The following is a 22,194-nucleotide window of genomic DNA, read 5'->3' on the forward strand; positions in this document are numbered from 1 at the left end:
CTGCGCCATATATGTATCACAGGTATGCAAGAACAAGATGTCTACCACCAGTGAAGACGAGGAAAATAGGGAATTTTCACCCTCGTTGCCTTGAATCGGGGAAATTGCTACACTCATCAGTGGTTATGGCAGAGCTAGTTGTGTGCTAGAAGGAAGTGCAGTAAGCCTCCTTACCAGGTGGTTGGAGCATCACGAAACACGGGATTCCACCAAATGTGACAGTGCGTTCCACCCTACTGGTAGGTTACTTGTAGCAGTTGAAAGTTATGTGCTGGCATGGTGCCTTTGTAAGCTATAAACCACCTTTAACTGTCTTGCACCTAAGACTTCAGTGTCATTGAATACCAGGGAATTTGGAGATGTCAACGTAGCAGACACTCTGAAGAGAATTTTAGTTGCCGGATAATTACATTTTTACTGCTTTCTGATGTTCACCATTTTTTTTCTTTTTCACTACAGGCCAGCTCCAAAAAATGAAGATGAGATGATGGTGCTCATCTTTGAATACATCGACCGCATCTTCAGTGTGGTTCGGCCCCGGCGACTGCTTTACATGGCCATTGACGGAGTGGTAAGTCCCTGTTTGGCCATGTCCGTCCCAGATTGTAGTCTTGGAGAACTTTAACTTTGATTAATGTACATTTGCCCGAGTGCCAAATTGGACTGATTTGTTTGGGGATAGCATGGCATACAATGCCAGGCATCAAGACAAACAAGCACCAATGGAAAAGAGGGAACACTTTCATAGAAGCTGAAGAAGCGCATCCTTGTTCTGTTGTCTATGCTGTTCATTATGTTGTAATTAAACACGATTGGTACTTCTCAGTTTCAGCTCGAGTAGTTTGTGCAAGTGTGAAATGATTGGGTGTTTGATCTCTTGTGTCAAGAAGGTGCACAGCAAGATATGAGGGATGCCGTGTTGGAGGGGTCGGGTTTGACGAATACTTGGTCAGCATTGCTTCTGTGTACTCCTTGTTTCTTCAATATGCAAATTCCCTGGTTTTCGTCTTATTTGATCATGTGATTACCTGGTGACTATTAAAGGCACAACAGCTACGAAATTTCACTTTGTCTAAGTTGGCTCTAAATTAGCAGTATTATATACTATGGAAGCAATCTTGGCAAATGTGCAGGGCTCGTGACTGTCTCATTTTCATATTGGCCGCCTCTAAATATCGCCTAAGCAGACGATGCGTGCACCTGCTGGTTAGCAGATGTGACGTAAGTCTCGATATGCTGCCTCTGAGACTTACTGGTGCTGCTAATCTCTGAGGTCATGCCGAGAAGCCGAGCTGGTTGTCAACGTTCATCACTTCCGGCAAGCGTTAATGGCAGAGCTTCCTTTTCTTTTCTTTTTCGGTTTCATTGTCAAAAATGTCTCTTTTTCAAGCTTTTCATGATGGATCCACTCATATTTCAAATGTAAAATTTTCCACAGAGGCTGCTTTATTTCTACACTATCTCAACCTGAGCTTTTTACATGTTCTAAAGTTTTGTTAAAGCTATCTTTAAAGTGGACATGCATGTTAAAAAGTTCTGTGTTGGTCAAAAATTTGTCAGAATTCGAGCTAGAAGTTAATGAAAAATTCGTTTACGGGACTCGAGGGGGCTTAAAAAATTGTAAATTTATGTGCACAATAAGCCGTTTTTGAGTGCTTGCTGCGCGCTGTTGCAGCGGCGCCCACCATCATGATCAGTTGAATCAGGTTAAGTGAGCTATGCTCTTCACTTATTTTTCGTCTTTCCTGCCAAAAGAAAACTGCAAAAACAATGTATTTGAAGAGGGCACAAAAATTCTATTAGTGACTTAATTCTTATTATGTTTATGGTGCATATCTAAAAAATAAAAGAAAAAGCTTTCTTGAGTATTACCTGTTTTAAAGGGGCCTTGTACCACTTTTTATCAAAGTTGAGGAAGTCATTTGAAATGAAAGTAGGCTTTTTCAGAAATACTTTGCCACAAAACGTACTTCAATGCGTTCAGCAGAAGCGGAGTAATTGGTAATCAACCACGGCCTTCACGGTGCTTCTACTCCTTCTTCAATCCCTTGCACTGCGAAGGCTACGGCGGAGCGTGGGGTGCCCACAACCCGCCTTCTAAATGTCACTGTGGCACGCGGTTCAAATTTGTTTTTGGATGTTAATGACAACGCCACTTCCGATTTTGGTGCCTGCGACGTGCCAAACTTAAGCCAAATGTGGTTGTCCTCAGTGATCCGGAGTGCACTTAGCCAGTGGACTTGTCGCGGCACCCCGTGGCGGCCGTGGTGTCTGCGCTTTGTAGCAGACCGCAGCTACATGCAACCATAGTGCGTATGCGCTGCGTTTGCTTTGTACACGACAAGGCTTGAGTGCATGTTCGCCCTGATTTGCAGCAGTCTGCCCATGCTACGTGGTGCGGACCGGATTTGTCCTTCACCAGCTTGACCGACAGATAGTAGCCACACCGAACTAGCGCATTTTTTAAATGCTATCAGTTAAGCTGCAGGCGTGTGCTGGGAGCAGCCATGAGTGAGCGTGTGCTAGCAAGCGTGAGTATGGTCTGACCTTAAGTTTCGCGTGAATTGAGGCTAGTTGAGCATTAAAAAATAGTCGAAATTGCTGGGACCTAACGGTTTTGACACTGAACCAGGGTGGCCAAAATTTATTTCCTACGCGGGCTGCCGCGGCCCAGTGTGAGCAGTCGATAGTTGGCTTCTTCCAGAAGTACGTAATTATTATCGAAATTTGAAAGCACATTTTTGCTTGCTTCAGCCTGTTTATTGAACTTCGTCAATAAATATACAGTAAAAGCTCGTTTATCCGGACCTCGTTAACTCGGAAATTCGGTTAACTCGGACTCGCGGCGCGGTCCCGGCAAAACTGTGTATATTTCAATGGGGTCAAATGCTCATTAATTTGGAGGGATTTAGCCGCGCACCGGTTATCTCGGACAACTCCGCGCGACTCCAGAGTCGCGCGATCTTGGCGGCTTGGAGGCTCAAGCACCACTTGCTGTAACCGACAGCGGAACCGGAGTTTTGGAGAAACCGAAACTGAACGAACTGCAGCAGAATATGATCATGATGATAGTGAATGAGGGGGAAGTGGCTAGGTGGCGCTAGTCACCACCCGGCGGAAGCGCTTGGGCCACCGGCGCATCCAGTGTGGAATGGAAATGTGGACGACGAGGTGAATGACACGCGTTTTGACTCTGTCCTTCCTAGTGGCGTCCAGATTTTAGACTATGTCGCTATAGACTATCATGTTGCCGTTGCTGGTCTGCTGACACGCGATGATATATTATCGGAAGTGCTTGAAGAGGACCAAAATCACTGTTCCGATGATGACGGTCAAGATGAGCCGCCAACGCGACGTCGCCGCACCGTGCAGGAGGCCGCCGAAGCCCTCGCTGTCCTCGAGGAGTTCTGCGTTTGTTCTCGCGACAGTGAACGTGCGCACCACCACCTGATGGGATTAAATAAGATCGTTCTGTCAGAAATTCCGACGGCGAGGCAGACGAAAATAACGCACTTTTTCAAGAAATAAAGGTTTGTCTGTGCCGTGTACATTTTCCTTTTGTTTTCATGGTCCATTCGATAATTCGGAATTCGGTTAACTCGGACATTTTCTCCGGTCCAGTGAGATCCGAGTTAACGAGCTTTTACTGTACATAGTTACAGTAGGAAGAAGCGCACTGATCCAAACACCTGTTTGGTTGACGTCAGCTATTGGCCAATAGCAACCGCATATGGGAATCCGCTATATGACGAAGTAAAGCGTGTAGAAGAGAGCGAGGAGCAGGCTTGTGTTGAAATGAGAGAAAGACGACTTCACACTCTGCTTGCGAGCTCCACACACCGCGTACGACTGCTAAATTTGGCTGAGATATTTACAGCAGCGTATGCCATCCGCGGACTACGTTTTTTTACCAAGCCCGAGGGCTCGTTCTGGGCACCTTTAATGAGCAGCAAATACACAAGTGTTCTTGCAGTCTGCACACATCAGAATACGGCTGCTGCAGCTGGGAACCGTACCTGCTGAGCAGCAGAGTGCAATGCCCACTGAGAAACCCCATCAAATAAATGTTGGCTAGAGGGCACAGGTTTTATATGCATTCCATCATAGCTTCACCACAATAGAGCAGCGTAATGCGATGAAGCACACACAGTGCGTTGCGGTGAAGGGAAGTGAGAATTTGCGCTAGTTCCGAGTGTAAACAGTGTGTAATTATTTAGTGTACTTTGGCTGCGCCTCCAGGACAGCAAATGGGCAACGGAGACACTAAAGCTGGAACTCGGACTGCTCCATAACTTGGTGGCTTGCTGAGGTCTCTGCCTGCCAGGGGTCTATTGACCCTTTTCGCGAAGCAGTTTGTTCTAGAGAAACAAGATGGTGCTTACGGCGGCCCGTCATACGTCTCCTCAGCGACCGCGCACGAATACGAAATCATTACCGCTTCCACCGTGCTTCTGTGCGATCAGTTGTCGGAAATGCAACTGAGTTTTCGCTAATGCACTGCGCTCCATTCAGGCTGGTTTGAATCATGTAGATTGAAGACGTGTGTAGTAGTTCGCTGCAAAAATAGTGACTGGCGCATATTAAGGAGTGTAATGAATATGTGGGGCCAAGTTCGCAGACGACTGCTGCAAATGTCCGTACATGTTTCCGGCACTTCGAGATGTATGGCTTTCCTCGAGAATACACAAATTTGCTCATGTGCCAGCATTTTATTGCTAACCTTCAAAGAAAGGGCTTCAGCCCCGGTACGTCGGCAAGAGTGAGTACCGCTCGTTACACAGTGATAACGGGAGTAGCCCCGCTTCCTGTCATAGTAGGTTTCACACACAGTATCTACACACGTCTACCCCAAACAGCATGAATACTTACGCCCACTCTTTCGCCAACGTATCAAGAATAATTGAATGGGCGCACACTTGAATATATGCGCACTATATACGCACAATAAATGATGGTACTACACCGATAGTGCGCGAATGGTCAAAGCTGAATGATTCGTGTTGGTCTACAAGAATAAGCTAGTTACTAGCGATAATATGCATTTACTACAAGGTATTAGAATGTGCCGGAGAGCTATGTTTCCAGCCTTGTGCGCAGCAAGAACAAATCTAACGGAACTGAGCACACCCACGAGCAGAAAATAATCGGGTAGCGACCGGCACCGAGTGCCGGTTGCCGAGTCAGAAACATGACAAGCCGCTACTTCAAAATATTTGCCAAATAAAGAACGACGACTGAAACACCATAAGCGGAAAGTTTGGATAGCTTCGAATACATATTTAGCCCTGCTTTTAGAGCAAGCACCGTATACGCCGCTCGCGCCATCTGGACATGGCTTAATCAGCTCCGAAAGCACATTTGCATGTTCTCTGAAACTGTGGCCAAAGCTTCGTGTCGTCCACGCAGTCACCGTCGACGATATCTCCCGAAACAGGGGTTTGCTAAGCCGCACCAGCGTCATACACATGCATTGTAAACACGGAGGCAGTTAAGGCAAGCAATGGATGCGTCACCACGTGATCAAACATGGCTGCACCCACGGGATCGCCGCGAAAAGGGTCAATAAGATCAGCTGTCTATGACATAGGTCACCCGATCTGTTTTCTCCTTTGCTAACATGCTTGGTCTGACTAGCAAAGTTACATGGCTGTGCTTTCATATTAAGAGGCTCTGGGTATTAAGCCTTGACTGAAATAAAGTTTTCTCCTATTCATTCCAGAAGAGTTGCCAAGCGTTGTGTCCCTTCTCCTCTCTATCTGATCGTATATATGTTTTGAGACACCAGTAGAGCAACTTGTCCTAGAAGGAAGTGGTCCCGAGTTTGATCGAAGTCCCAGGATGAAGTGTTATTCAACTTGGAGCTTTCTTTCTGTGAAACTTCTCTGAGTTTCCTTTGTAGCTTCGTGCGCCTGTCACGTCAGTGACACACTTTTCCTTACATTTTTCACACCAAACCCTAATAATTTGAGTTTGATCTCTCGTTGCATTGCTCGTTTGTCCTCTTTCCTAACGCGCAGGCTCCGCGGGCAAAGATGAACCAGCAGCGCTCTCGACGTTTCCGGGCTTCCAAGGAGGCTGCGGAGAAGGTCGACGAGATGAGCCGCATCCGTGCTGAGCTGCGGGGCCGTGGAGTGCCCCTGCCGCCAGAGAAGGACAAGAGCGAGCACTTTGACAGCAACTGCATCACGCCGGTAACGAGTCACCTTTGATGGGTGGCATTGCAGAACAGTGTGCAGATTTGTCCTTCTGTAAACCTGAGCTAACAGCAGCGCACTGTAGAGCTGCTGATGTTTGTGCATTTCTCAGCAATTTTGCTTGCTGCTACGATTTCTGTGGTACAGTCAAACCCACTTATGACGATACCGGTTTTAACAATATATCGGTTATAACAATGAGAAGCTGCTGCACCGTTAACTTTTGCATGTTTTCTATGGCGAAATAACCCGCTTACTACAATGCCCCCATGCCGCATTATTGGTTATAACGATGAAGTCTGGCTACTCGGTGTCCGTGCCGAAAGGGAGTGGAATGCGAACTCCTTGAAAAGAAAAAATTTGAGCCGTTGCACGCCGCCGCGCACTGTTTTCCATCCTTCTCTGCATCGCCAGCCTCATGCCCTACGTCCCACTGCCCTTCCATCCCTCCGAACACGAATGGGCTGCGCCCATAGCTCTACGCCGCGCCACCCTCCGAAACTTGAATGGACTGCGCCAATTGCGCTCATAGCTGATAGCGCTGGGCTGATGGAGCGCTGCAACTGTGAGACGCAATAGAGTCAAAACGGTGTTAGGGTCCACTGAAATGAAGCGACGGAGTTCGCATCGCCATAGTCATCAGTGAAAGTCGTACTGGAATGACAGCAACGCTGGGACACTTTGTGCTTGTTTCTGCCTTTAAAGCCTTTATTCTTGCGTTTACCGCCATGCAGAGCATCGCGTTGGCCGTGTGCCTTTATGACTGTGTAGTCACCATCCCTGATCGCGTTGATAGCGGCCGTGAGTTTGTCCGCAGCGGTTGTGGCAAACAGTAATTTCGTTTTCACTCAGTGCATGCATCGACCGCGCCTTCAGAACTGCAAGGCTGCTCACCATGATCGCGTCGACAGCGGGTTGCTGCAGTTTCGTTTTTACTCGGTCCAAAGCTGTCGAGGATGAAGAGCACTGCCTAAATCGTGATGGGTGGCAACCTGGCGACACGGGCGAAAAAATTTTCGTAATGTGCACGCGGTAGTGAAAAGTGTCACGGATGAAGACGTGCACCGCGGCCGCGCTGTGACAGAAGTCGCGAGGCCTTCCTCGTTGCAAGCGGTAATCAGTCACGAGATGACGAGAATTGCAGCTTCCGCACTGCTTTTGTGCGAAATAGAAACAAGATTCTGCCGATCCATTCAGTAAATAAATGCGTGTTGACGTAGAAAGCATTTGTTTATTGTTTTCTTGATACTGTCGATAATTCAGCATTCGGTTAATTAGGACATTTCTTCGGTCCCGTGAAATCTGAATTAACAAGGTTTTACTATAGCAGTGCCATTCTTGAACGCCGACAGCCGCGACTTGTTACACGCGATCAGAACGCGCAGGAAGCAGAGTTATGGCGAATTCCATTGGGAGAACAGGAGCAGGGAGCCGCGCAGTGCGGAGTCGGGCGACAGCGCAGTGAGAGCAGGCACACTCGACCCGCCACTGGAATACGGCGAGCATTCGGAGAGCAGGTGGGAGGGGGACGTGTGAGGAGAAATGTACCATGTGACTAAAGCACCGACGTCCCACTATTCTCTGCAGGAGAGCGGCAAAACACGCGTGATCGTCTTGTAATCTGTCGGGCGTAACCATGCCACCGTTTGCGGCCACGTACTACATACTTTTGTGCAGCGCCGACGCATCCCACAAAGTGTCCGCCTGCGAAGATAATCTGAAACTGCAACTTGAATCTGAAGTTGAGCTCCAGCAGCTTTTGCTGCTGTCACCGTCGAGCGTCTCAAGCACTTCAACAAGGCGACGACGCTTTGTTGCCGCTGTCCCCCGCGTTTTCATTCAACTAGAAGCAAGGCGGACTAGAAATGCCAGGATCTGTCGCTAAATCGCTGCAAAGCTCGATCGTATCACCGACGTCAAAAACAGCGGTACCAAAACACCAACTACACTTGGCCTGGCTTGGCTGCCGCCATTACCGCCGCGCGCGCCGGCTGAAGCAAAATAAAAAGAAAATAGGAGGAAATGACGGTTTAAGTCACGTGACTTCCTCCGTACTCCACTTTTCAAGCGAGAGCAGTCCGGACTGCTCCCGGCTGCTCTCGGCGCAGCGAAACTGCTCTTGTTCTACCACTGGATGACGGCTCTCCCGCTCCTGTTCGACCACTGAAACACGTCGCTTCTGGAACGAGCACTTTCAGCGTGCTTTTGAGTGCTCCTGTTCTCCCAATGGAATTCGCCATTAGTTAACCGAGTCAACACAATCAGCAGCCGGATGGAGGAAGGTGGTGGGGAGTGGCACTGGCCTCCTCGCCATTGTAGTTATCTTACAACAGCTCGGCCATTCCGCCCCCCCCCCCCTTTTTTTTTTTCATACAACCCGGTTATAACAGTTATCGGTTATAACAGTTATCGGCTATAGCAGTGGAATTTTTGTGGCACTTGCATATTGTTATAAGTGGGTTCGGCTGTATTCAAATGTCTTCGGATGCAGTGGTAGCCTAAATTTCTAGTTACTGCGACAAACTTCTCAGCTTTGTCGCACTTTTTTTGTTTTCAGGGATGCGCATATACTCTAGTACAAATTAATGAAATAGTGATCATTCGAATAATTGAATTTGTTATTGTAGGACTGCCTAATTATTTGGACATTTTCACGGGGCCCTCTGTGTCAGAAAAATCAGTCAGCGTGTGTGTACATTGGCAGTTGCCAGAGGTCATGTGAGCAAACAAAACTGGTGACCAAGGTGCGACTTGCCATGCCCGATGCTCACACTAGTGAGCATGGTCTTCAAGTTGCTGCCCCGAAGCACCTCACTCTTAAATAAAATTCTCCCATATTAGTTGGGCAATAATTTTCACCGTCCAGCCACACACACATGCATTTTTGCATCTCCTTCTGCGCACATGCTTGCTTCTAATTGGCTTTTCACCTATTATTTAGGTGTGCCATCTTTTTCCCAACAATCTTGTTTCGGCTGTTTAATGTGCAGTCAACGACCAATTTTTTGAACCCCCGATTTTTCAGACATGCCCTATAATTTCGAATGCCTTCGCGGCACCGCTACATACTCCATAGAGCCAATCTATAAGAAAGTTTGAAATTTTTTACTCTAAAACCATTCGCCGTCCGATTTACCGGACATTTTGCGGTGACCGCAGGTCTGAAACGGCATTAATCGAAGCCACCACTACCATTTTGATTATCTCATTGCCTCGAGGCAGAGGTCTCGCACGCTCATCCACTGGCAGCCATAACGACCACGGCAGCAACACTGTGCCTAGCTGTTTCGACGTTCACTACCAAGCTTCCTGCTGTTCGGTGCCATGTTTTTTATTGAAAGAACTTGCTGCTGTCAGCAATGGCACCAACTCTGCCTTTTCATCCTCACCAATGGCTTCAGAGTGCACAAAGCACAGCAAGGGTTCAAGCATTGCATAATGCTGGTTCCCAAAAGTAAGCTTCACCGCAATAGAGTGGTATTATGCGGTGAAGCATATCAAGAGCGGAAGGGGACCACTGCCATGAGGCACAGCTTGTATTTCTTAATTATACATGTGCACCCGCTGTCTGCTGTCGCAGTATGAGCACCAATACACCTAATAAGTGTGCTGGCAGGCCTTCAGAGTATTTCGGACGTGTCTGTGGTGATTTAAGCCCTCGGGGACAGTAAAAGGCATGCATTCGTTTTTTCGGACAATTTCGCGGGCCCTAGAGAGCCCGAAAAATGGGATGTTCACTGTATTATTTAATTATAAATGCATGCATGCAGACTCTCCAGTCACGGTGCACGCCCCCAAGACGTCCAGTAACTGTACTGGCAGCCATTCAGAGCTGCCTCTGACGTTCCTGTGCCCCCCCCCCCCCCCCAAGAAAAAAGAGCGAAATTTTTTTTTTCATTTTTGTCATCATTTCCCTCTCCCCCTTTTGCCTGATTGCGTATTCTTACATCCAGTACCTTCGCGACTTTAGGCGCAGATCTGAAAAACCGAGCAGCGAGCAATCGATCCAAAACAGTCACTTTTTGGGCATATTTTCAGGAATGATATTATATTCGCGAATACTGTTTTGCAACCTCCACGAGTTGCTGGTGTGAATGCACCTTAAATGTGCTCTAGATCAAAAATATATGTTCTCGGCACAGTGCGAGCTTGAGCATTCAATCTAGATGGTCGTGATTAACGGCAGCAGCTCTTCGCTGTCCAATTCACCCTCCGTACCTTCAATGTACCCGTTTCTTTTAATGCAGGGAACGCCATTCATGGACCGCCTGGCAAAGTGCCTCCACTACTACATCCACGACCGGCTGAACAATGACCCTGGCTGGCAGAACATTGAGGTCATCCTCTCTGACGCCAACGTGCCTGGCGAGGGCGAGCATAAGATCATGGACTTCATTCGAAGACAGAGAGGTGGGCTTGTTTGGCTTGTGTGCACGTGTTGTGTGCGTGCATGCGTGTACGCACACATGAGTCTGCTGTACACACGTGTACGTAACCTGTCCCTGCTCGTGTAACCTGCATCGCTAGGTGCAACCCTTTAGAAAAGTTAAAAGGAAAAGTCCGATGGTGTAATTAGTGCAAATGACCAGACACGACGACGTTCAAGCCTTCACAAAAATTGTCGGACACCATTGAACCCTTAATTTGTTTACATCAACTACTCCGAACAACACTGAGCCCCTGACTCCACGATATGTTGAGAGACTCCCATGTGATCTTAATTCTCTGTTGCTCCTTGAAAAATTGAGAGAACTCCATAACCTTTGGAAAACCTCGTGGAAACTCCTGGGTAATGCTAAGGAGCTCCCCTGCAATCTGAAGATGCAAGCTGCTTTTCCGCAGCAGCATATGACGTATGCGCTCTGCAATGCCATCCATCGGTTGGCAGAACATGCAAAACATGATATTATTAGTTTGCCTTTGCTAGTGGTGCATTTATTTTCTTTTTGTGTGCATTTGTTTCATGAACCCACCAATCTTGTAGACTGCACATGTAGCATGCAATAAAAAAAGCAGTGGGGTCAGAGCAAGGGTGTGTTACACCGTACACGTGTCCTTGAACATTGTTTCATTTGCTCTGACTCCATGATTTGCCTCTTTTTTTTTTCCTGGGTGTGGGCTGCATTAGAGCTTGTTCCTCTCATCTGTCAAAGTGCATACAGACCTGCCAAGCGTACTCGCCATGGCTACACTGCCCAGACAAAGTGACTGACCAACTAAACATGTGCTGCAACTACTGTTGGGAATTTATTCCGCCAGCTGTATCTGTATAACTGACCTTTCGATGGTTGACACAACTGGTCCGCATTACTTTCTTTTTTGTACGAGCTGCTTCGAGAGATGCGGGGACGGTTCTATACACGAGTACATTGAAATCTCGTTACTACGAAGTCCATATACAGTAAAACCTTGATAATTCGAACTCGGTTAATTCGAAGAATTTGAGCGGTCCCGTCATTCTCAATGCAAATTCTACCGGATAATTTGAATGGCCCGCGCGGCTCTATTCGGATAATTCAAAGTTTCCGGCTAGTAGCAACGTGCGGCGGTTAGGTTAGGGCGCTCCGTACAGTCGCCAACCGATTTTCCGAGCTCGTGGGGACGGAAAAATAGTCCGGAAAACTTGTTCGGTCGAAAAAAAAGTTATTAGTGCGGCTTAAAAAAAAATCTATAATAATGCCCTGCCTCATACTACGCTTGGAGGGGATCGACTTGCTTGGATTTGCGCAGCAATGACGTCGTCTCCGTGTACAGTCGACACGAACGTCACCGCGTTGGCGATCTCCGCCAACGGAGTTCGCCATGGAGATCCAAGAAACGAGCTTCGCACCGCTTCGCTCTCGCGAAGGGACAGGAGGTAGCGCCGATCACTGAGACATGGGTCTCCGAGACACCTGCTCAGTGTACACGCCACGTTCAAAATAGCAACCGAAACTTGAGAGATTAAAAAAAAAAAAAAACTCACTGAAATAACAAGCGTGGTGTCAGCGCGCACGAGCGAGCGCGGCCGCCGCAGTGAGCGAAGGTTCGTGCGGTCTATCGCTTCAACGGAAACTGAGCGGCGAGAGCACAGCGCATACAAAATGTCAGAGCCGTCTGGAGATCGCTTTCAAGATACGGTGTGCGCGAGTAGAGCGCGAGAAACCGCTCCGGCGCTAAGTACGCAGTTGTTAGAAGAGTAGAAGTCGCCCCCTCCCCCTTCCCTCCCATACCCTCACGGCCTTTCGCACGAGGGAGGAAGTCGCGTTTACGCTCCGCCGTGCGTTCGCTCTCCATGAGAGCGCGCGTCCCCCGCGCGCTGTCACTCGCACATACGGCGCGCGCGCGGCGATGATTTTATCGCCCTTGGACTTTGTATTGGAACCTCAGGGCGGCGACGCCGACGGCGAAAATCCGCTTGAAGTGTCCATATAATTGCTGTCGCAATAAAAAAACATCCCACAATAAATGGTTACAACGATAGTGCTGAGCGCATATACTAAGAAAAAAGAAAAAGAGCAGTACTCTGGAGCGTTTTGTCAACCAAGGAAGAGCGGGCATGGCCTCCGAGACTGGAGGATTGCGCGAGCTCTCTATTGATAGCACGCGTTCCAATCTTGGAGGCTATACAGCGAGCCACTGAACGTGAAAAATCCAAGCCAGTGCAAAATCCAACATGGCGGCCTCCAAGATTGGGTAGTGCGGCTCGGAAAGAGTGATTTAGTCCGCAAAATCGAACTTTGGGGTCTCAATTCATCCGAAAAATTGGGTGCGAAAATGCATGAACTCAATGGGATCCCTGACAGTGCATTTTTGAAGTCCGGAATATCCAGCAAGTCCAAATTTTTTGAGTCAAGCACCACCACGCACGCTTTCGCGGCAGTTATCGATTCCATGAACATCGTCCGCAACTTTTTTTCAGATTAACGAAAATATTTCAGTGCAGTCGAATCCATCTACAGTAAAACCTCGGTGATACGAACCCGGCTGGTACGAATTTCGGTGTGATACGAATTGGTAACATTCCCCGGCCGAAATACATTGCTCACAATAGGAAAAAAATTGGCTGTTCTGAACGTGTTGCCGCGCCGCTACAGATCATACGAACGCGTGAGCAACAGCGGCGGCGGCCGAGCCAGCGGGGCCACCGGCACAGGGGGATCTGGGCGGGATCCATAGTCGCCAAGCACCCGACTACGTCACCCGGCTACGCAATCTCCCATTGGTCCCCACGTCAAGCGGACCGGACCACATCACAGCCTAGCCGATGCTTAGCGAGAAAGTAGACGAGGACCGCTGCTGCAACGACGACCGAGGCGCAGCCCCGACGATCAAAACGCTCCCTGCACTCGACATGCTCAAGCGTTAAGTGGCGTGCGAAAACATTCCCAAGATCACGTGCGCGCACTTATACGCCTTTCAGAAGGCGATCGTTGACGATTTGGACAAGAAAACGTCCCGTTGATACGTTTTTCAAGGGACCGCGAAAAAAAGAGAGAGAGAAAAAAAAAAAACGCCGCAGTTTCGCCCGAAGGTGAAGCAACGGAAACGCAGCAGCAGCAGCGAGCGAATTGACCTTTGCGCTGTCTCTCGCTTCAACGCGAACTAAACGTCGAAGGCACAGCGCATACGAAGCAACTGGCACTAGGCGCACTTTGTCAACATCGCAGATCATTTTGACGATAAGGTCCGCGCGGGCGCGCACTACGCGCACGTCCCAGATCGCTTTCAGGATACGGCAGTAACGGCACCCGCGCGGGTGCGTCGTATCTGCAACGTGCCGGTCGCTTGTTGCAACTTACACCGCGCACCAACAATGCTCTCAGCAGCGCGCCAAATCACGTGGCGGTGCCTCTGACCGGCATTGCTCCGACACCGCCAGAGAGCAAAAGCTTAGGCGAGACCCTCAACGCCGCGCGGAGTGAAAAAAAAAAAAAAAGTGGAAAGAAAGAACCGCGGCGTCATGCCAAGGTCGCCGTTTCTGCGTGGCGCTGGAACACGCGTGTACGTGCCGACGTCTCAGCCAACGCTGCGGCTGCAGCCCAGAGGGAAGCAACGGCGGAGGCCCAGTTAGGCCAACGCTCGCTTCAACGGCAGAAATGGAAACTTCAGGGAGCGGGCTAAGCGGCGCCGGGCCGGCGGGAGCGGCGGGAGCGGCGGACGCGCACGGAGACAGTCGAAGGTGAGGGGGCTACGAGGGTGTTGAGAGGAAGTGCGAGGGGAGGCCAAACCGCTTCCCTGCCGCCCTCCTCCCTCACCTGCGACGGTCCCCGCGCCCGCGCGCCCGTCGCCGTGTCGCCTCTTCCTCTTCACAACCACAATCTCTCTCTCTCTCGCCGTGCCTGCGCCGCCCGCTCCCTGAAGTTTCGTTTTCTGCCGTTATCGCGAAGCGAGCGCGGGCAGTTCCGTGGCCCTCGCTCGATATGTGCTTGCGCGCCGCGATATCACGAATTGCACCGTTCGTACGTCGTGCTATGGTGCACGAATATTTCAAAAATAAGTCATTCTTTTAATTCGAACAAATTTTTGGGCCCCTTCGAGTTCGAATTACCGAGATTCGACTATACATGGAAGTCAATGGGATTTAGGTCGGGACCGCGAAAACGCGACGTAACAGCCGGGAAAACGCAGCAGCGAGGAAGGTATCAATGGGATTCCACTATTATAATTTTTTTCTGGTAAAAATACATTCATTTTCCTTGATATTGTGTATGTTTTGATGATACGAATTTCGGGTGATACGAATATTTCACGCGACCCCGCGAGATTCGTATCACCGAGGTTTTACTGTATAATGAACTCGATAGTTCTGCGAAAAGTGGTCGTTGTAACAGTAGTTCATTATTTGCGGACTCGTCATCCTCTCGCTCTTCAAAACGCTAAAAAAACATTGTTGCTGGCTTCGGCAGTTGTGTTTTAACACCACTTTGGTCCAAAAATAGGATTTTCAGTACCTTAATTCCTGTTTCTGGCACTTATCAGCACTTATCAGCATTTAACAGCTCAACTTTGTTTCAATTTCCTGACACCGTCTTAAAACACAACTCGGTAAGAAAAAACGACAATGCACACTTAGGGCCACTCGGGTCCCACTATCGGCGTCTCGTGCAGCAACGATTCGTGCCGAGTGGTCACGTCAGAACTTCTCGCCAAAATTCCCCACTTGAAGAAGCTGCTGACCCAGGCCGAATTCGGGGTGCGCAAACGTAAGCTTGCCGAAGCCACTAGAACGACAATGTGCATATCGTGCTGCAATGATTGCGCAACACTTCACATCACGTAGGTGTCAGCTACAGTTCACTATGCTGAATTTTGTTGCGACGTCGGATCGTACGTTTTCCTGGTGTGTATGTGTTTTCTTGCATTTTTTTCCAAAATGTATGTGCAAGGTTCTACTGTAATCGGGAAATGTAGGGAGTATGTGAAGGTGGGTCTCCCAATGTACCAACACCCAAATTACCTTGGAAGCGACACTTCGTTAAGAAGTGCCTTTTAGACTTATCTGTTTGCTGAAGGAAACAAAATAGATTTCTGCTGGTGGGAACTAAATTTATTGTTCTCTTTTTTTTTTTCTCTCTCGTGCAGCTAACCCCAAGCATGACCCAAACACGCATCACTGTCTCTGTGGAGCAGATGGTAAGTTGCAGCTGCGAATAAGGGTGTGCGAATATTCGAAACTTTCGAATAACGAAATGAATAGTGTTCTATTCAATTCGGTCTTCTAATCGAATAAGCACTGTTTGTAAATGCGAATATTTTTCTAATAATTCTTAAATATTTCAAAACGCCAACTGCACCCAAATAAACATAAAATTGGAGCTAAAGTATGGTACATTTTCACCCCCGTGGCCATAGCATAGACGTAAAACATGAGAACTTGCGCAGAGGAGTTGGCTATGCCACCTAGGTAGTGATACTTTATAGGCTGTACAGCAATCAGCCGCACTCTCCGAAGAGCCATGTGCCTGTGAAGAAACTACTTGTTTGCTTCTAACGCCCACTTGTGCTTTTATTAAACAAAGCTTCATAAAGTATAATATGATGTAATGACAGAAACATGCTAACATAAGGAATACTGAGATGTGAACATGATTTTATATTAATTGTGATAACGGCTGTTCATTATTCGAAAACTATTCGAAAAGTATTTGATTTGATTCGCTTCTGGCATCATTCGATTCATATTCAATTCGGTCTGAAAAATCACTATTTGCACACGCCTAGAAAAGAGCAAACAGTTCTTCCTAGTCTGGAAATTCTTCTCTGTCATGTGTCGGTTCCTATAACTTTGTTCTTGGTTCGTCAGGATGGTTACACACAGTATCTGCGTTTTCTTTTTTTTCTTCCAGCTGACCTTATTATGTTGGGATTAGCCACCCACGAACCAAACTTCACCATCATCCGTGAAGAGTTCAAGCCCAATCAGCCCAGACCTTGTGACCTGTGTGGCCAGCTCGGTAAGTTTAGCTGAACACCTCTCTCACTCCAAATTACCGTATTTACTCGATTGTAACGCGCACCTGTTTTCCGTGGCCAAAAGATTAAAAAAAAATCCTTTACAGTACCGCGCACCTCATGCTTTCATACAGAAATAAAATGTTCTCTCATTTGGAAAAACAAAGATTTACTCCTAATGCACTAAAGTTGCGATGAATGAAAAATGTCGCAGTTTCGACAAAAAGGCGAAGCATTGATTGTAATAGCAAATTATAGACAGCTATACGAAGTAAGGATAGTAGTTTTATCGGCCGTATAAACTTGTGAACATTCGCTTACTAAGCATTGTGTCATGCGTGCACAAGCAAACATGAGCACATCTCGCTCGATGACTGCGGAAACTCGCTGTCAAAACGCTGGAGTGACGAAGTGTGGCAGCAGTGGCGAGCGAATTGACCTTCGTGCTAGCACACCTCTCGCTTCAACGCGAACTATAAGCTGCGAAAGCACAGCGCGCGGCGGACTCCCCGTCCCGTCGCAGATCGCTATCAAGAGAAGGCCAGGGTGATTGTATCACTGAAAAGGATCGTTGCAGAATATGTCCTGCTTCAGTCCACTGAAACCGTTCTGCGTTGCATTGCTTGCGAAAATCCTGTCCTCCTGTTTACGCCAGTCCTGCACGCAAGTTTCGGATTCTCCAAACTCCCATGACGCAGCTTGATTTCCGTCCGTCTCCGCACACATGATCACTTTACTTTTAAATGTGGCATCACGATGAACTCGGCACTTCGTGCTAATACAGTGGAATCTCGTTAAACCGTACCTGACGGGGACGCGAAGAAAGTACGTGCTAAGCGGCACTACGGCTTACCCGAAAGTAATAAATATGCACTTACCTGCCTATGTAATGAAACGCGTTTCGCAAGAAAACCAAAAAACTTCTTTATTTTGTGGAAACAGGGCGCAAAAAATCAGTCACTTTCGTTTGCCGCTTCGGCGGCCTCGCAGCGACAACTGCAGTCTCGAAGCCGTCCAAGTGGAAGGCCAATGTGTCCATTAACCCTCTCTTTTCAGCGAACAGCCGCATCACATCTAGAGCTCGTGCTGCTTCGCCAACGGACGGACACGGCACATCTTCCAGCTCGGCGTTGTCGTCGTCCTCACCATCGCTTGCGCTGCATAATTTGCTACTAAGCGAGTTTACAATGTCACTGTCGGACAAATCTTCACAAGTTTCGACGTCATTATCGACGTCGCAAAACGCCGAAAACGGCACTCTGTCGCCGCCACCTTGTCGATCCAAAACTTCTGCAAGCAGCGCCTCGCAGTCGCTGTCGTCAGCCGCTTCTTCATCGGCATCCACTTCGCTTGGATTGATTTCTTGGGCGGACACAACGAACTGTGCACGCGTGAAACAGTTCTTTATAGTTGCGGCTGTTACTTGCTGCCACGAATACGCCAGCAAATGTATCGCGCCCAGCATGTCGATGCTGTAAGTTTTCCCACTTTCCATTGCCAGAAGCATCCTGCGCAGCATGTTTTTTCGGTACAAATGTTTAACAGACCGAATTATTCCTTGGTCCAAGGGCTGTGAAAGTGCGGTTGTGTTTGCTGCCAGGAACTCCAGCTTCACGGCAGAAAGGTTCTCAAGTTCCACGTGAGCCGGTGCATTATCTATGACCATAACAATTTTTCTTCCGAGGGCGGTAAAGCGACGGTCCACTAGGCGCACGTACTCTTCAAACAGCTTCGAGGTCATCCAGGCTTTAGTGTTGTTACGATAGAACACGCCTGACGGAAGTCGGCCACCCTTAAAGCATCTCGGCTTTGCGGCCTTGCCGATAACGAGGAGCGGCAGCTTTTCAGTCCCTGCCATGTTGGCTGCAAATGCGACCGATAGTCTCTCCTTCGCTTGTTTTCCGCCTGTGCAGGTTTCCCCTTTAAAAGCTAGTGTTCGGTTTGGCAAATCTTAAAAAAAAGTGCCGATTCGTCCATGTTAAATATATCTTCTGGGGAATAGTCTCGCAATATATGTTGCAGCTTGCCGCTGGCCCAGTCTTCCGCGCCGCTTTTGTCTGCCGCTGCACCTTCGCCGGAAACAACCTTTGTTGTTAAGTTGTACCGCGTCTTGAACCTAGCGAGCCAGCCACTGCTGCAAACAAAACTGTCGTGACCCATCTGTGTGGCGAAGCACAGCGCCTTTTCGGTAAGAAGGGGTCCGGTCACAGGCAAATTTTTTGCCCTTGCATTTTTTAGCCAACGCACCAAAGCCTCCTCGACGTCTGGGTAACTCGAGCCCCTTAAACGGCAACGCTTGAGGTTGGACGGTGCACCATTAAGCACCTTCTCTCGCGTTGCCCAAATGCCACAAACAGTACTCAGTGGCAGGCCTTTCTCCCGTGCCAACACGGACTTCTTTGCTCCACGTTGAATGTCGTTGATTATATCCAGCTTTTCTTTGATGCTCATCACGCGATGCTTCACTTGCCTGTTCAACATTGTGCGGTCCTGTCCCAATCACACCGCGTCCGCAGATCACTGTCGCGAAGTTCGGGCAGTCCTGTCACGATCACGTCGCGTCCTCAAGTCGTCGCAAAGTTCAGCACACGTGCGATACGGCTGGCGAACAAAACAACTGCGCACATGTGCGCACGTCCACGGCTGCTCCGACTGCTCTCGCCGGCAACGGCGTCACGCGAGATCTCGCGAGAGCACTCGCAGACGACGGGATCTCGCTAGATCGCTCCGCTGAGGCCTCCAAGATTACTACTCCGAGATTGTGCGCAGCGCGGCACGGCTCGGAGGCTAGGCATCGCAATGGCCACGGAGATCCGTGCGTACGCATGCAACGCGTAGCTCGCGCTTAGCGCGCTGCGTGCAGAATCGGTTGGCCGAAGGAGCGCGAGATTGCAATGGAGTATGATGGGTATTCGACGAGTGAATACTACGCATTAACCGACAGGTACCCGATGTACCGCTACGGCTAAAGCGGGTACCAAACGCATTAAATTAAAGGGTAGCCGAGTCGGGGATTCGTCTCAACTACATTTAATAAGAAACTACGGCTTAAGCAGGTACGGTTTAACGAGGTTCCACTGTAGAGCAAATGCAGAAAACAGGCAGACGGATGGTAGACTAATGCCTAAGCACACATACTACAGTACATGAGGAAGCTACAGCAGCTAGGCTCAAAGCGCGTGCGAGGTGGCCATATTGAAATGCCGATGGAGATATGGTAACGCAGATTTCGGGTCATTTTGAAATGCCGATGGAGATGTGGTATTGCAGATTTATGGTCGTACTCGATCCTAATGCGCAAGCGATTTTTGGACCCGTTTTATCAGAAAAAAAAGTGTGCGTTAGATTCACGTAAATACGGTACTCCTGTTTTCGTATGCAGTGACTATATTGGTGCCTGGCATCATTTCTCTTAGGACACGAAATGAAGGACTGCCAAGGCCTGGCCAAGGAAAAGACGGGAGAGGTGACCACTTTGTGTTGACTGAAGTTGTCGCTTACTCATTGCATATTTGATTCGTCTGATGTGATAACTGTATTTTTAACCTTTCTTCTGGTTTTTGTAGTTTGATGAGCTTGAAAAGCCCATGGGTGCAGAGACAGAGTTTATCTTTCTTCGCCTGAACATCTTGCACGAGTACCTTGAGCGCGAGCTCCGAATGGATAATCTCCCATTTGAGTTTGACATTGAGGTAAGATCACCATTTCTCATTTTCTTTCTTTCTTTCTTTTTTTTTCATTCAAGGCTAACAGCATAAATTCAAACGCAAACAATTCCTAAAGTACTGCAATAAGTACAATGTTCTTTTTCCAGGTTCACATGCATTTGTAACAGTGACTAATTCAGAGACTTGGGACTATGCTACGTATTTGTAAACCAGATACAGAGCAATTAGGAACGTCTAATTTTTATGTAATTATGCATAGCCTAGTTCGTGTTTCAATTTATGCTGGTGGTACATGTTAAGTCTGTCTGGCATATGCAAAGTAAAACAGCTGAACAATGGTCTATATTTACCATATTTGCATGGATAACAATTTTTGAACTTGGTGCAGTAAGTCTCACATTCAGGTGCACAATAAGGCTGGAAACGTCTTTGAAAATTGCCTTTATCTATGCAAATGTGGTAGCTTGTGTGTTGTTGGCAGTTCCTGGAGGGGTGAAACGGGAGCTATTGTTAATCTAAACATGGGCGCAAATCCCAGAGAGATGGATTCTATTCTTTCGGAATAAAACACGTAGGACTTATTCTTGTGTAGAAACACCTATTTCACCTTCCCTCGTGGAGCCAGCTCAATTATGCAATTGTTGTAGATTGTCTTTGTGACTCATATAAAAGTACTTGTTAGTATGATTAATGAAATTTCAGTAGTCCCATATATTCTTGTATAAGGCCTGCACCTTGTGTCTCATATCCATTGGAACTGGGAGGAAACTTATTGCAGTTTTGTTTCACTTTTGGGTTTGATACTGGCCACTCGATTATCTGAAGTGTTCGAAAACTATTTGAAGACTGCTGTTTGAATTTGCAAATACAGTGGAATCTCGATGATACGAATCTCACGGGGTCACGAAAAATATTCGTATTAGCCGAAATTCGTATCATCGAAACACAATTAAAACTAGCTAAATTAAAGAGTCGGAGGTGAACTCACTCAGGCACACACACGTAGAAAGGATTTACAGTATAGACCACTTATAACGTAATCGCTTATAGTGCAGAACTGGCTACAACGCGGCCTTTTCTAACTCCCGTTTACCCTCCCATAGAACTCCATGTATATGCATACCGCTTACAGTGCAGCCGCGTGAGACGAACTACCGGTTATAATGCGACTTCCGCGGGAAAATCTCGCCGACAAGGGCGCTAGCGAGCACGCTTCTCAACGAGGTGCGCTCACCGATGGGAGAGCAGATCAACGAGCGCGATGCGGAGGAGGAGCATGAGACGTAGAGCACGAGTCTAAGGGCGATAAAATCGTCGCCGCACGCCGTATGTGCGAGTGAAAGCGTGCGGGGGACGCGCGCCTTCACGTGAACGCGACTTCGTCGCGCGAAAGGCCGTGGGGGTATGGGAGGGGGGGCGACGCTGTGCTGCGGCACCGAATGCATATCTTGCCACCGGGCGCAAGTGTAACTTGCAACGAAATCTCCCGCGCGAAAGGAGCAAAGCGGGAAGGCAGCGCGGGAGGGAGAGAGAGGGGGGGGGGGGGGGCTTTTACTCTGCCAACAAATGCGTTCTTGTACTTTGCGCCTGTGCCAACTGTCGGTGTTGTTGCGCGCACCGTATCTTGAAAGCTATCTCCACACGGCTCTGACCTTTGTATGCGCTGTGCTTACGCCGCTTAGTTTCCGTTGAAACGATAGACCGCACGAACCTTCGCTCGCTGTGGCGGCTGCGCTTCCCCACACCTGCGTGGGGAAAAGCACAAAAGGAAAAGCAGCAAAAACGCCACCGCTTCAAACTCTTCGCGCCCAGTCGCGACCTCCGTGCTGTCTGGCGCGGCGTCCGCGCCTCCGCACCAAAAGAGAAAGGGAGAAAGTGCGTGACTGCGCGCTGTTCTC

The 22,194-nt window shown here is 48.4% G+C and overlaps 1 protein-coding gene across 1 annotated transcript in view; it reads left to right on the forward strand.

Moving 5' to 3' along the window:
- Positions 1 to 22,194, forward strand: part of LOC119458087 (5'-3' exoribonuclease 2-like) — a 94,201-nt gene that overhangs the window by 21,332 nt on the left and 50,675 nt on the right. The window contains exons 4-10 of the mRNA XM_037719901.2: positions 460 to 571; positions 6,018 to 6,191; positions 10,442 to 10,604; positions 15,759 to 15,809; positions 16,523 to 16,630; positions 20,045 to 20,094; positions 20,195 to 20,320. Of these exons, the coding sequence (XP_037575829.1) occupies positions 460 to 571; positions 6,018 to 6,191; positions 10,442 to 10,604; positions 15,759 to 15,809; positions 16,523 to 16,630; positions 20,045 to 20,094; positions 20,195 to 20,320 (784 nt within the window). The remainder of the gene's footprint in view (positions 1 to 459; positions 572 to 6,017; positions 6,192 to 10,441; positions 10,605 to 15,758; positions 15,810 to 16,522; positions 16,631 to 20,044; positions 20,095 to 20,194; positions 20,321 to 22,194) is intronic.

Source organism: Dermacentor silvarum, chromosome 7 (genome assembly GCF_013339745.2).
Source record: "Dermacentor silvarum isolate Dsil-2018 chromosome 7, BIME_Dsil_1.4, whole genome shotgun sequence".
NCBI lineage: Eukaryota > Metazoa > Arthropoda > Arachnida > Ixodida > Ixodidae > Dermacentor > Dermacentor silvarum.